Source organism: Scyliorhinus torazame, chromosome 1 (genome assembly GCF_047496885.1).
Source record: "Scyliorhinus torazame isolate Kashiwa2021f chromosome 1, sScyTor2.1, whole genome shotgun sequence".
Lineage (NCBI taxonomy): Eukaryota > Metazoa > Chordata > Chondrichthyes > Carcharhiniformes > Scyliorhinidae > Scyliorhinus > Scyliorhinus torazame.
The window spans coordinates 254,863,917-254,879,771 of record NC_092707.1 but is presented as its reverse complement, the minus strand read 5'-3'; the positions used below and the strand labels follow the sequence as shown (position 1 = coordinate 254,879,771).

General features: G+C 52.8%; 1 protein-coding gene across 3 annotated transcripts in view; it reads right to left on the bottom strand.

The window, feature by feature from the left end:
• The window catches only part of adgb (androglobin), a 612,248-nt gene extending 596,601 nt beyond the window's left edge, over positions 1 to 15,647 (bottom strand). For all 3 annotated transcript variants that reach the window (XM_072504722.1, XM_072504733.1, XM_072504728.1), the window contains exon 1: positions 15,521 to 15,647. In XM_072504722.1, the coding sequence (XP_072360823.1) occupies positions 15,521 to 15,600 (80 nt within the window). In that variant the 5' untranslated portion in view covers positions 15,601 to 15,647. The remainder of the gene's footprint in view (positions 1 to 15,520) is intronic.
• Positions 15,648 to 15,855: the final 208 nt, after the last annotated feature.

The window sequence follows — 15,855 nt, the reverse complement described above, 5'->3', positions numbered from 1 at the left end:
ATTCAATCCCGCCAGGTGCAAGACCGTATTCCCACCTGTGCCCTTTACTTTCCCGATCTCCCTCGCCACCTCCTGCTTCCTCAACTGGTGCGCTAGCATCCTGATTGCCTTCTACCCATACTCATACACAGCCCCTCTCACTGCCCCACCGCCTTTCCCGTAGATAGTAGCTCAAACTCCATCTGCAGCCTCTGCCGCTCCTTTTGCAGCCCCGCCTCCGGGGCATCTGCATATCTCCTATCCACCTGCAGGATTTCCTCCATTAGCCTTTCTATCTCCGCCATCTCCCCATGTGCCCCAATCAAAATAAACTGCCCCCTGACCATTGCTTTTAATGCCTTCCATATTATACCTGCCAAAACCTCCCCAGTATAATTCATCTCCACATATCCACAGATGGTCTTCCTCACCCGCTCACAAACATGTTCCTCCACCCCACATCCAGCTTCCATTGCAGGCGCTGGGCCCCACTTTGCTCACCCGTGGGTCCACCCAGTGCGGGGCATGGTCTGACACCACTCTGCCGAGTACTTAACATCAACCACCCCTGCCAACATCATCTTATCAAACACAAAAAAGTCTATTCGGGAGTACACCTTGTGCACGTGAAAAAAGAATGAAAATTCTTTCGCCCTCGGTCTCCCAAATCTCCACGGATCCAACCCCCCATAGAGTCATAGATGTTTACAGCATGGAAACAGGCTCTTCAGCCCAGCTTGTCCATGCTGCCCAGTTTCTATCACAAAGTAGTCCCACTTGCCCGTATTTGGCCCATATCAGTCTATACCCACCCTGCCCATGTAACTGTGTAACTGCTTTTTAAAGGAAAAAATTGTACCCGCCTCTACCATTGTCTCTGGCAGCTCGTTCCAGATGCTCACCACCCTCTGTGTGAAAAAATTTCCCCTCTGGTCTCTTTTGTATCTCTCCCCTCTCACCTTAGACCTATGCCCTCTAGTTCTAAAGACTCCTCTATCTTTGCAAAAGATGTCGACTATCTACCTTGTCTATGCTCCTCATTATTTTATAGACCTCTATAACATCACCTCTAAGCCTCCTACGCTCCAGGGAAAAAAGTCCCAGCCTATCCAGCCCGTCTTTATAACTCAGACCATCAAGTCCTGGTAGCATCCTCATAAATCTCTTCTGCACTCTTTTTATGCCCTGGCCACTGTCCGTGTGGAGTTTGCACATTCTCCCCCTGTTTGCGTGGGTTTCGCCCCCACAACCCAAAAATGTGCAAGCTAGGTGGAATGGCCTTGCTAAATTGCCCCTTAATTGGAGAAAATGAATTGGGTACTCTAAATTTAAAAAAAAAAAGAATTCAACGTCGCCCAGTTCAGGGCATAAATGTTCACTAATACCCCACCGGCATCACCTCCAATTTCCCACTCACCATAACATACCTTCCCCGAGAATCCACCACTATACTTCCCACTTCAAACGCCACCCGATTATTGAGCAAAATCGCCACCCCCTTCGTTTTAGAATCAAATCCCGAGTGAAATACTTGCCCTACCCATTCCTTCCTCAGTCTAGTCTGGTCCCCCGCCTTCAGGTGAGTCTCCTGTAGCATAGCCACATCCGCCTTCAATCTTTGTAAATGCGCAAACACAGGACCTCTTGACCGGCCCATATAACCCCAACCCTCCCCAACGCCGATTAACCATAGCCGCTCTTGGGCCAGCCTCCGGCCCAAAGAACAAAGAAAAGTACAGCACAGGAACAGGCCCTTCAGCCCCCCAAGCCTGCGCCGACCATGCTGCCCGTCTAAACTAAAATCTTCTCCACTTCCTGGGTCCGAATCCCTCTATTCCCATCCTATTCATGTATTTGTCAAGATGCCCCTTAAACGTCACTATCGTCCCTGCTTCCACCACCTCCTCTGGCAGCGAGTTCCAGGCGCCCACTACCCTCTGTATAAAAAACTTGCCTCGCCCATCTCCTCTAAACCTTGCCCCTCGCACCTTAAACCTATGCCCCCTAGTAAATGACCCCTCTACCCTGGGAAAATGTCTCTGACTATCCACTCTGTCTATGCCTCTCATAATTTTGTAGGCCTCTATCAGGTCGCCCCTCAACCTTCTTCGTTCCAGTGAGAACAAACCAAGTTTATTCAACCGCTCCTGACAGCTAATGCCCTCCATACCAGGCAACATCCTGCTAAATCTCTTCTGCACCCTCTCTAAAGCCTCCACATCCTTCTGGTAGTGTTGAATTGAACACTATACTCCCCCAAGTGTGGTCTAACTAAGATTCTATACAGCTGCAACATGACTTGCCAATTTTTATACTCAATGCCCCAGCCAATGAAGGCAAGCATGCCTTATGCCTTCTTGACTACCTTCTCCACCTGTGTTGCCCCTTTCAGTGACCTGTGGACCTGTACACCAAGATCTCTCTGACTGTCAATACTCTTGAGGGTTCTACCATTCACTGTATATTCCCGACCTGTATTAGATCTTCCAAAATGCATCACCTCACATTTGTCCGAATTAAACTTCATCTGCCATCTCGCCGCCCAAGTCTCCAAACAATCTAAATCCTGCTGTATCCTCTGACAGCCCTCATCGCTATCCGCAATTCCACCAACCTTTGTGTCGTCTGCAAACTTACTAATCAGACCAGTTACATTTTCCTCCAAATCATTTATTACTATGAACAGCATAGGTCTCAGCACTGATCCCTGCGGAACACCACTAATCCAGCCCTCCAATCAGAAAAGCACCCTTCCATTGCTACTCTCTGCCTTCTATGACCTAGCCAGTTCTGTATCCATCTTGCCAGCTCACCTCTGATACCGTGTGACTTCACCTTTTGTACCAGTCTGCCATGAGGGACCTTGTCAGAGGCCTTACTGAAGTTCACATAGACAACATCCACTGCCCTAACTGCATCAATCATCTTTGTGACCTCCTCGAAAAACTCTTATCAAGTTAGTGAGACACGACCTCCCCTTCACAAAACCGTGCTGCCTCTCGCTAATACGACCCTTTGCTTCCAAATGGGAGTAGATCCTGTCTCGAAGAATTCTCTCCAGTAATTGCCCTACCACTGACGTAAGGCTCACCGGCCTGTAGTTCCCTGGATGATCCTTGCTACCCTTCTTAAACAGAGGAACAACATTGGCTATTCTCCAGTCCTCTGGGACATCACCTGAAGACAGTGAGGATCCAGATTTCTGTCAAGGCCTCAGCAATTTCCTCTCTTGCCTCCTTCAGTATTCTGGGGTAGATTCCATCAGGCCTTGGGGACTTATCCACCTTAATATTTTTCAAGACGCCCAACACCTCGTCTTTTTGGATCTCAATGTGACCCAGGCTATCTACACACCCTTCGACAGACTCAACATCCACCAATTCCTTCTCTTTGGTGAATACTGATGCAAGGTATTCATTTAGTACCTCGCCCATTTCCTCTGGCTCCACACATAGATTCCCTCCCCTGTCCTTCAGTGGGCCAACCCTTTCCCTGGCTACCCTCTTGCTTTTCATGTATGTGTAAAAAGCCTTGGGATTTTTCTTAACCCTATTTGCCAATGACTTTACGTGACTTTTTAGCTCTCCTGACTCCTTGCTTAAGTTCCTTCCTACTTTCCTTATATTCCACACAGACTTTGTCTGTTCCCAGTCTTCTAGCCCTGACAAATGTCTCCTTTTTCTTTTTGACGAGGCCTACAATATCCCTCGTTATTCAAGGATCGCAAAATTTGCCATATTTATGCTTCTTCCTCACAGGAACATGCCGGTCCTGAATTCCTTTCAACTGACATTTGAAAGCCTCCCACATGTCAGATGTTGATTTACCCTCAAACATCTGCCCCCCATCTATGTTCTTCAGTTCCCGCCTAATATTGTTATAATTAGCCTTCCCCCAATTTAGCACATTCACCCGAGCATCACTGTTATCCTTGTCCACCAGCACTTTAAAACTTACTGAATTGTGGTCACTGTTCACGAAATGCTCCCCTACTGAAACTTCTACCACCTGGCCGGGTTCATTCCCCAATACCAGGTCCAGTACAGCCCCTTCCCTAGTTGGACTATCTAATATTGTTTTAAGATGCCCTCCTGGATGCTCCTTACAAACTCTGCCCCGTCCAAGCCCCTAGCACTAAGTGAGTCTCAGTCAATATTGGGGAAGTTAAAGTCTCCCATCACAACAACCCTGTTGCTTTTACTCCTTTCCAAAATCTGTCTACCTTTCTGTTCCTCTATCTCCCGCTGGCTGTTGGGAGGCCTGTAGTAAACCCCCAACATTGTGACTGCACCCTCCTTATTCCTGATCTCTACCCATATAGTCTCACTGCTCTCTGAGGTGTCCTCCCGCAGTACAGCTGTGATATTCTCCCTAACCAGTAGCGCAACTACTCCGCCCCTTTTTCCTCCCCCTCTATCCCACCTGAAACATCTAAATCCTGGAATGTTTAGCTGTCAATCCTGTCCTTCCCTCAACCAGGTCTCTGTAATGGCAACAACATCATAGTTTCAAGTACTAATCCAAACTCTAAGTTCATCTGCCTTACCTGTTATACTTCTTGCATTAAAACATATGCACTTCAGGCCACCAGTCCCGCTGTTTTCAGCAACATCTCCCTGTCTGCTCTTCCTCAGAGCCCTAGTGGCCCTATTTCCTAGTTCTCCCTCAATTTTTTCACCTTCTGACCTATTGCTCCGGTGCCCACCTCCCTGCCATACTAGTTTAAACCCTTCCGTGCGACACTAGCAAACCTCGCGGCCAGGATATTTATGCCTCTCCAGTTTAGATAAAACCCATCCTTCTTGTGCAGGTCACACCTGCCCCGGAAGAACTCCCAGTGGTCCAGATAACTGAAACCCACCCTCCTACACCAGCTGTTTAGCCACGTGTTTAGCTGCTCTATCTTCCTATTTCTAGCCTCACTGGCACGTGGCATCGGGAATAATCCCGAGATTACAACCCTTGAGATCCTGTCTTTTAACTTTCTGCCTAGCTCCCTGAACTCCTGCTGCAGGACCTCATCCCCCTTCCTGCCTATGTACCAATATGTACCACGACCTCGGCCTGTTTGCCCTCCACCTTCAGGATGCCCGCTACCCGTTCTGAGACATCCTGGACCCTGGCACAAGGGAGGCAACATACCATTTTTCACGTCCACAGAAGTGCCTATCTGTGCCCCTGACTATAGAGTACCCTATGACTATTGCTCTTCTGAGCTTTGACCCTCCCTGCTGAACATAAGAGCCAGCCGTGGTGCCACTGCTCTGGCTGCTGCTGTTTTCACCTGATAGGCTATTCCCCCCGGCAGTATCCAAAGGGGTATACCTGTTCGAGAGGGGGACAACCATAGGGGATTCCTGCACTGACTGCCTACCCTTTCTAGCGGTCACCCATCTGAGGCCTGCACCTTGGGTGTGACCACATTTATATAACTGCTGCCCGTGACACTTTCCACCATCTGCATGCTCCTAAGTGCATCCAACTGCTGCTCCAACCGAACCATGCGGTCTGTGAGGAGCTCCAGTTGGGTGCACTTTCTGCAGACGTCGCCATCCAGGATGCTGGAAGCCTCCTGAACCTGCCACATCTCACAGTCAGAGCACTGCACCTCTCTAATTGACATTGCGTTAATTAATTAGTAAATTAAATTTAAATTATTTTTTAAAAAAGTTACTGTTAACTATGTTTCCTAGCACTAGATTTCTACTATAAATGTAAATGTTAAATACTGTACTCTCCGGTCTCTGGCTTAGATACCCCTCTAGATTATGATTAAGTAATTAATTAATTATGTTTAATTAGTTTAACAATGTTCAATTTTTAAATTTAGCCAATTGGGGCATGCCCATCCCTCCCCCTTTAAGTCCTTAATTAACGTTCTCAAATAATAAGGGAACTAAATTTTTGTAAACGCATTTTATTCAAACTTGTATCAAAGTAGGTTACAGAAAATAAACACCCCAGGAAACATTCTTCCCAACAATCAACTATATAGTTTGTACAGGTTTTTCTCCTTTTTCACCCCCACCCCCCTGCAACGAACAGCTCCTCAAACACTGTCACAAACATCCACCACCTTTTCTCAAACTCCCCTGCTGAGCCCCTTAACTCATACTTTATCTTCTCTAACCGCAGGAAGTCAGACAGGTCACCCAACCATGCTGCTACCCCCGGTGGCGATGCCGACTGCCACTCCAGCAAAATTCGTTGCCATGCAATCAGAGAGGCGAAGGCGAAGACATCGGCCTTCCTCCTCTCCATGAGCTATGGCTTCTGGGAAACCCCAAATATCGCCACCAAAGGGTCCGGGTCCACTCCCTCCTCCACTATCCTGGCTAAGACCGCAAACACTCCGGCCCAGAATCTTCCCAATTTTTCACAACCCCAAAACATGTGTGCATGATTCGCTGGCCCCGCCCACACCTCTCACACTCATCTGCTACATCCTGAAAGAATCCACTCATTCTCGTCCGAGTCATATGCACCCTGTGCACCACCTTAAATTGAATCAGGCTCATCCTTGCACAAGAGGGGGTCCCATTTATCCTTCGCAGTGCCTCACTCCATACTCCCCAATTGATCTTCATTCCCAATTCCGCTTCCCATTTCTCCTTGATCTTCAGCACCCACTCGCCTTCCTGCTCCCCCAGTCACTTATATATATCCCCAATTCTTCCCTCCCCTTCCACATCCGGAAGCACAGTCGCTCCAGCAGGGTGTATCCCGGCAATCTAGGGAACCCCTTCCAGAACTTGTGCGCAAAGTCCCTAACCTGTAGATACCTGAACTCACTACCCCTCGGCAGCTCTACACTCTCCCTTAGCTCCTCCAGACTGGCGAACCCTTCCTCCAAATACAAATCCCTCACCTTGACCAGCCCCACTTCCCTCCACCTCCTGTATACACTATCCATTCCCCCCGGCTCAAACCCATGATTCTCGCACAGTGGCATTAGCACGGAAATCCCTTCTACCCTAAAATGCCTCCTCAGCTGATTCCATATCTTCACTGTGCACTGCACCACTGGGCTCCCTGAATACCTACTCGGAGCCATTGGCAATGCTGCCATCACCATAGCCCTCAAACTAGACCCCTTACAAGATTCCTCCTCCATCCTAACCCACTCTACCCCTTCTCATTCCCACCACCGCCGCACCTTGTCCACATTCACCGCCCAATAATAATGAAGCAAGTTTGGCAACGCCAACCCCCCCCGCTATCTCTGCCTCTGTAGCAGGGTCCTCCCCACCCGCGGCACCTTCCCCGCCCAAACAAAGTCAGAGATGATTGTGTCCACTTTCCGAAAAAAGGCCTTTGGTATAAAGATCGGGAGAGTCTGAAAGATAAACAAGAACCTATAAGGGAACTATTTACAAAAATATACAAGTGGCTCTAAAATACAAGTCTCTTGTAGGGTCAGTCGGTCAGGGGTCTTGTTCATTCTTTGAGAGTGACGCAATTCACTGACTTCAGCAGTAGAGGGGAATGATGTTTGGCCATCAATGGGCTGACTCTCAATAGATGAAGGTGCATCCACACAAGTAGTTTCTCAGTTCCCCATGAAACAATACTAGGTTTGTCCTAGGGGCAGCTTTCTGTGGCATTACTTTCATCTGCATTGACCCATCGATACACCGTCTTTGCAACTTAACTCATCTTTTCTTATCTGAAAGGGCAGTAGCAATTCAAACTTGTTATCATAATGCCAGCCGCGAAGGACCACGTGCTTGACTCGAGATAATAAGAGGTCCTTTTGGATCCAAAGCTTGATCTGCCCCTCCGATACGGATCAAGGAAGTGCAAAGCCAGAACAATCTTTTGTGGTACCAGTGGAGGCGGTATGGTAGGGGAAGATGGCTCAAAGCGTCCGCATTCAAAATGTGTGCGTCCGGCCTATGTTGAAATGTGTACTCATGCGCTGCTAATAATAGAGCCCAACATTTGGCCCTAGCTGAAACTATGGGGAGAATGGCCTTTTACTATATAAAAAATCCCGACAAGGGATTGTGATCGGTAACGACTATGAATTATTGGTATTGGTGTAACTTTTTAAGATTTATTCGAGATTGCTATGTATTCCTCTTTAGACACTCCTGTAATCAGTGCATCATCTAGGTAGACAATCACCTTGGGTAGATCCCGCAGTAAGCTTTCCATCCTACGCTGGAATATCACACAGGTAGATGAGACTCTGAAGTTGTAGCCAGGTATACTTATATAAGCCTTTGTTGGTGTTTATGGTGACAAATTCCCTAGATGTTTCATCTTAACTCTAATTGTTGGTAAACATGACTCATATCACGTCTGGTGTAGGTTAAACCTCCTGCTAACTTAGCATACAAATCTTCAATTCTTGGTATTGGGTACCAGTCCAATTTGGCTGCCTGATTCACAGTTAGTATGTAGTCCCCACATATTCTGATAGTTCCATCTGGCTTCACCACTGGCAAGATTGGAGTCACACACTCTAAAAACTGTACAGGTTTAATGATATCTAACTCTTCTAGTCGCTTGAATTCAGACTCAACCTTCTTGTTTAGGCATAGGGGGTGGGTCGAGCTTTGAAAAACTTGGGCATGGCCTCTGGATCCACATAAATCTCTACTTTAATGCCTTGCATCTTGCTTAACTCATTTTGGAAAACCTCCTGATTTTTTAAAAGATATCATATAGACTTCCTTCATTGTGAAAGATCTCCAACCAATTTATTTTAATTTGGCAAAGCCAATCCCAGCCCATCAGACATAGCCCTTGGCCCTCCACTACTATTAGGAGCAGTTGAGCTGGTTGGTCCCAGTAGTTTGCAGGCATTGCAGTCATTCCTAGCATATGTGGCTAGCCTGGCTGACGTGCTTCCTAACTACAGGGGCTGGACCCCTTCTTGCAGATACCGATACATTTGCTCACCTACAACTGTAGCAAAGGCCCCCGTGTCCACCTCCATTCTAACTGGCTGACCATTTACTATCAATACAGTTGTAAATGCCTTGCCCACTTTGAAACTGCTTAAACTGTATACCTCAGATTTGTCTTCAGGGTTATTCTCAAAACTGTATACTGGAGTCAGTTTTGCCCAGTCTTGCATTTCCTTCTAACATGCCCACTTCTGTTGCAGACATAACATATAGCTTCCCTGAACTTACATCTCCCTTGGGGGTGATGTCCCCCACACCGGTAGCATTTTTCATAGCTCCTGGTCTGTGAACCAAATTCCCGTGGCCAGATTTTCCATTCCTGAGGCTAAGTGTGATGCCGGGGCGGGATTCATGGAGTTCTACGACAGCAAAACTGGCGCCGCACCTGGACCAATTCAGCGGCCGTTGAGGGGCTAGCACCGGCAGCAAGTAGAACACAATCGATTCTAATGGAAAAAGCTGTCAGATTCGCTGGGGTCGTGATTGACACTCAGGAGGCTGACAAGTTGCAGCTGCATATTACTACTCCACTCCCCACACACACACATCCCAGCCAGCAAAATGGCACTGGTTGCGCTGGAGCACAGCTATCCCATTGATGGGTCGGCTGGGACCAGAGGGTACCTAGGAGTGGCTTGGTGGCCATCCATGTGGCCCGTGCCGTTAGATTCACAGAAGGCAGTCAGCGGCATGCGCAACCGCTTGGCTGCCTGGCAGTCTATGACAATTGTGCTCCGTATACATCCACCACGACCCCATGCCTACCTCCTGGCTGCCCCCGCTACTCCCCCCAGCCCGGCAGAAGTCCCCCCTCCACCGGCCAGCTGTCAACTGTCAGCACATTATGGCGATGTTGGACACTTTCCGTACCTCCTCATCAGCCACGGCGCCTGTTTCACGATTTTTGAAAGCATATGTGAACCTCGCTTCAGGGAATTCTCCCCAGTGGAGGCGGAGAATCCCAAAGGCCCTGGAGAATACTGGGTCAGATCTGCTAACGATATGCAAAAGGCGTTTACTGTATGTGCGGAGTAGAACGCATTGGCCCCGCTGTCGAGGCACCGGAGAATTGCGATTTGGTGTGAATCTGGCACCGGCCACAATTTCGGCATCAAAACTGATTCTTCGTTAATCACCTTTGCCAATTTCAGTGTCACCCGACGGAGAATACTACCCCCTATATTTCTGAACTCTCTTTTGTTCCAAGCCTCTTTGCTCCATGTATTTTGTGCCATCATCTCTGGCACCATAACTGCCGGCGGCCAAACCTGGTGTACTTTGCCGGTCTGCATGCTCCGCAACTCCATCGTCCCCTTACGATGCTTTCCATAACCTGGGCGACCTACAATGCCTTCTTTAAGGTAATCTCCGCCTCTGCTAGGAATGTTTTTTGTATGGCCGTGTGGTTAACACCACAGACCAGCCTGTCTCTCAACATGTCACTGAGTGCAGACCTGAACTCGCATTGTTTAGCCATTTGTTTCAGGTACATCACAAATATCGTAATCATCTCCCCTGGGGCCCTTCGCCTCGAATTGAATTTGTAGCGTTGCATTATTATCGGGGCTTTCAGGTGGTAATGTTCCTTGACTAAATCCACCAAAATGTTTTGGACCAGAGGCATCTGAAACATTAGATTCCTAATTAGGTTCAAAGTGAGAGCCCTGCAAGCTGATAATAAAATTACCCACAGCTTTTTCTCCTCCCCACCCTCGATTTAATTTGCCTTGCAAAAGTAAAGGAGGCATTCAATGTATAGTACCCATTGCTCCATATGGGGGTTTAATGGTTCTGGTTTACCAAAAAGGGGCATTGTCACTCACAGACTGTGGAACAAGTTTGCTTCGATGGAAAAGTTTTCACACAAAGTTTGCTCTCCCAATTTTTGCAACAGCAGGAAGGCATACTGGTTGATCCTCGCTACCAAGGTAACATCCTGGCAGATGGGCGACCGCCAAATGGATTAACGAATAATCAATTTATTAAGGTAAGAAACTATATACAGAAAGTGAGATAAAAGCTTCCATGTTCCAAGACTCCAAACTCCTAACTAACTGGAAAACCGCGCTCCACCTTCAGGGTTCCCGCACTCCAGCCCATAGGCAGACTAGGTCACATGACCCTCCAGGAACTCAACCCCCTAAAGAGGCCATGATGTGGAGATGCCGGCGTTGGACTGGGGTGAGCACAGTACGAAGTCTTACAACACCAGGTTAAAGTCCAACAGGTTTGTTTCGATGTCACTAGCTTTCGGAGCGCTGCTCCTTCCTCAGGTGAATGCAGAGGTCTGTTCCAGAAACACATATATAGACAAATTCAAAGATGCCAAACAATGCTTGGAATGCGACCATTAGCAGGTGATTAAATCTTTACAGATCCAGAGATGGGGTAACCCCAGGTTAAAGAGGTGTGAATTGTACCAAGCTTGACCTCATTCACCTGAGGAAGGAGCAGCGCTCCGAAAGCTAGTGACATCGAAACAAACCTGTTGGACTTTAACCTGGTGTTGTAAGACTTCGTACCCTAAAGAGGCACGCTACCACAGGGGTAAAGGAGTATGGAGGGTTAGGGGTGAGGGGGGGTTAGGGAAGAATTGGGGTTAGATGAGCTAGGGGTGAGGGGATTAGGGATGAAGAAGCTGAAGGTTAGTGGTGAGAAGATTTAAGGTTGGAGTGAAGGGGTTGAGGATTGGGGGTTGGAGTGAGGGGGCTCGGGATGAAGAGGTTGAGGGTTAGAAGGTTAAAAGTTAGTGATGAGACGTATTAAGGTTAAGGGTGAGGGGGTTGGAAATTGGGGGTGAGGGAGGTTAGGGCTGAGATGGGTTAGGGGTGAGTGGGCAGGACTGAGGCAGGTTAGGGTTAAAGGGTAGGGTAAGGGGATATGGGTGAGGGGGGTTACGGGCTGGTGGCGGCGGGTTACGGGCTGGTGGCGGCGGGTTACGGGCTGGTGGCGGCGGGTTACGGGCTGGTGGCGGCGGGTTACGGGCTGGTGGCGGCGGGTTACGGGCTGGTGGCGGCGGGTTATGGGCTGGTGGCGGCGGGTTACGGGCTGGTGGCGGCGGGTTACGGGCTGGTGGCGGCGGGTTACGGGCTGGTGGCGGCGGGTTACGGGCTGGTGGCGGCGGGTTACGGGCTGGTGGCGGCGGGTTACGGGCTGGTGGCGGCGGGTTACGGGCTGGTGGCGGCGGGTTACGGGCTGGTGGCGGCGGGTTACGGGCTGGTGGCGGCGGGTTACGGGCTGGTGGCGGCGGGTTACGGGCTGGTGGCGGCGGGTTACGGGCTGGTGGCGGCGGGTTACGGGCTGGTGGCGGCGGGTTACGGGCTGGTGGCGGCGGGTTACGGGCTGGTGGCGGCGGGTTACGGGCTGGTGGCGGCGGGTTACGGGCTGGTGGCGGCGGGTTACGGGCTGGTGGCGGCGGGTTACGGGCTGGTGGCGGCGGGTTACGGGCTGGTGGCGGCGGGTTACGGGCTGGTGGCGGGTTACGGGCTGGTGGCGGGTTAGGGGCTGGTGGCGGGTTAGGGGCTGGTGGGGGGTTACGGGCTGGTGGGGGGTTACGGGCTGGTGGGGGGTTACGGGTGAGGGGGGTTACGGGTGAGGGGGGTTACGGGTGAGGGGGGTTACGGGTGAGGGGGGTTACGGGTTAGAGGGGTTAGAGTGAGAGGGGTTAGAGTGAGAGGGGGGTTAGAGTGAGAGGGGCGTTAGAGTGAGAGGGGACTTAGGGTGAGAGGGGACTTAGGGTGAGAGGGGACTTAGGGTGAGGGGGAGTTAGGGTGAGGGGGGGGTTAGGGTGAGGGGGGGTTAGGGTGAGGGGGGGTTAGGGTGAGGGGGGGTTAGGGTGAGGGGGGTTAGGGTGAGGGGGGGTTAGGGTGAGGGGGGGTTAGGGTGAGGGGGGGGTGAGGGTGAGGGGGGGTGAGGGTGAGGGGGGGTTAGGGTGAGGGGGGGTTAGGGTGAGGGGGGGTTAGGGTGAGGGGGGGTTAGGGTGAGGGGGGGTTAGGGTGAGGGGGGTTAGGGTGAGAGGGGTTAGGGTGAGAGGGGTTATGGTGAGGGGGGTTAGGGTGAGGGGGGTTAGGGTGAGGGGGGTTAGGGTGAGGGGGGTTAGGGTGAGGGGGGTTAGGGTGAGGGGGGAGTTAGGGTGAGGGGGGAGTTAGGGTGAGGGGGGAGTTAGGGTGAGGGGGGAGTTAGGGTGAGGGGGGAGTTAGGGGTGAGGGGGCTGGGTTGGGAGGGTTAGGAGTGAGGAGGGTTAGGAGTGAGGAGGGTTAGGAGTGAGGAGGGTTAGGAGTGAGGAGGGTTAGGAGTGAGGAGGGTTAGGAGTGAGGAGGGTTAGGAGTGAGGAGGGTTAGGAGTGAGGAGGGTTAGGAGTGAGGAGGGTTAGTGGTGATGGGGGTTAGGGCAAGGGCGGGTAAGGCTGAGGAGGGTGAGGGGGTTAGGGTTGGGGGGAATATGGGTGAGGGAGGTTGTGTGAGGAGGGTTAGGGTTAGGGTTGAGGGGTTTAGGGGTGAGGGGGGTTAGGGGTGAGGAGGGGGTTAGGGTGAGGGTGGGATTACGGATGAGGGTGGGATTAGGGTGAGGGTGGGATTAGGGTGAGGGTGGGATTAGGGTGAGGGTGGGGACTAGGGTGAGGGTGGGACTAGGGTGAGGGTGGGACTAGGGTGAGGGTGGGACTAGGGTGAGGGGGGATTCGGGTGAGGGGGGATTCGGGTGAGGGGGGATTCGGGTGAGGGGGGATTCGGGTGAGGGGGGATTCGGGTGAGGGGGGATTCGGGTGAGGGGGGATTCGGGTGAGGGGGGATTCGGGTGAGGGGGGATTCGGGTGAGGGGGGATTCGGGTGAGGGGGGATTCGGGTGAGGGGGGATTCGGGTGAGGGGGGATTCGGGTGAGGGGGGATTCGGGTGAGGGGGGTTTCGGGTGAGTGGGGATTCGGGTGAGGGGGGATTCGGGTGAGGGGGGGATTCGGGTGAGTGGGGATTCGGGTGAGGGGGGATTCGGGTGAGGGGGGATTCGGGTGAGGGGGGATTCGGGTGAGGGGGGATTCGGGTGAGGGGGGATTCGGGTGAGGGGGGATTCGGGTGAGGGGGGATTCGGGTGAGGGGGGATTCGGGTGAGGGGGGATTCGGGTGAGGGGGGGATTCGGGTGAGGGGGGGATTCGGGTGAGGGGGGGATTCGGGTGAGGGGGGGATTCGGGTGAGGGGGGATTCGGGTGAGGGGGGATTCGGGTGAGGGGGGATTCGGGTGAGGGGGGATTCGGGTGAGGGGGGATTCGGGTGAGGGGGGATTCGGGTGAGGGGGGATTCGGGTGAGGGGGGGATTCGGGTGAGGGGGGGATTCGGGTGAGGGGGGGATTCGGGTGAGGGGGGATTCGGGTGAGGGAGGATAGGGTGAGGGAGGATTAGGGTGAGGGAGGATTAGGGTGAGGGGGGATTAGGGTGAGGGGGGATTAGGGTGAGGGGGGGTTAGGGTGAGGGGGATTCGGGTGAGGGGGGATTCGGGTGAGGGGGGATTCGGGTGAGGGGGGATTCGGGTGAGGGGGGATTCGGGTGAGGGGGGGATTCGGGTGAGGGAGGATTCGGGTGAGGGAGGATTAGGGTGAGGGAGGATTAGGGTGAGGGAGGATTAGGGTGAGGGGGGATTAGGGTGAGGGGGGATTAGGGTGAGGGGGGTTAGGGTGAGGGGGGGTTAGGGTGAGGGGGGGTTAGGGTGAGGGGGGGTTAGGGTGAGGAGGGGTTAGGGTGAGTGGGGGTTAGGGTGAGGGGGGGTTAGGGTGAGGGGGGTTAGGGTGAGGGGGGTTAGGGTGAGGGGAGGTTAGAGTGAGGGGGGGTTAGGGTGAGGGGGGTTAGGGTGAGGGGGGATTAGGGTGAGGGGGAGGGGGGATTAGGGTGAGGGGATTAGGATGAGGGGATTAGGATGAGGGGGTTAGGATGAGGGGGTTTACTGGTGAGGGAGGTTAGGGGTGAGTGGGGTTGGGGTGAGGGTGAGTTAGGGGTGAGTGGGGTTGGGGTGAAAAGGGTGAGGGGAGTTAGGGGTGAAGGGGTTTAGACGTGAAGGGGTTAGAATGATGGTGGGTTAGAATGAGGGTGGGTTTGGGATGAGGGGGGTTAGGGGTGAGGGGGTTAGGGGTGAGGGGGGTTAGGGGTGAGGGGGGTTAGGGGTGAGGGGGGTTAGGGGTGAGGGGGGTTAGGGGTGACGGGGTTAGGGCTGAGGGGGGTTAGGGGGGAGGGGGTTAGGGGTGAGGGGGGTTAGGGGTGAGGGGGGTTAGGGGTGAGGGGGGTTAGGGGTGAGGGGGGGTTAGGGGGGAGGGGGGTTAGGGGTGAGGGGGGTTAGGGGTGAGGGGGGTTAGGGGTGAGGGGGGGTTAGGGGGGAGGGGGGGTTAGGGGGGAGGGGGGTTAGGGGTGAGGGGGGTTAGGGGTGAGGGGGGTTAGGGGTGAGGGGGGTGAGGGGGGTTAGGGGGGAGGGGGGTTAGGGGTGTGGGGGGTTAGGGGTGAGGGGGGTGAGGGGGTTTGGGGTGAGGGGGGGTTAGGGGTGAGGGGGGGTTTGGGGTGAGGGGGGGTTAGGGGTGAGGGGGGGGGGGCTTAGGGGTTTGGGGGAGGGAGGTTACCGGGGTGGGGGGCCGCGGTACGAGACACTCACTCTTTCACGGTGACCTGCTGCACCGGGGTCGGGCTGGCTTTTAGAGTCGAGTCTACCCGCTTCTTGCCGCTTTTCGACATCTTCCCGGCGCCGCTGGCTCCGCCGTTACCAGGCAACGGGACGCGACCGCACTGCTGCTCCGCTGGGTCCTAACGTCACTCTCACACAATGCTCCTGCTGCTCCCACTGGAAGATGCTCAGGTTGACCCAAAGGCAGAGTGACAGAGGGGGTAGGGCACTAGCGCTGTGGGAAGGTGCTGGTCAGATCTTAGGTCTGGCACAGGATGCAGAAGTGCAGGACATTCTGCGCACTTGGTCTAGCCCTGCATCATCCT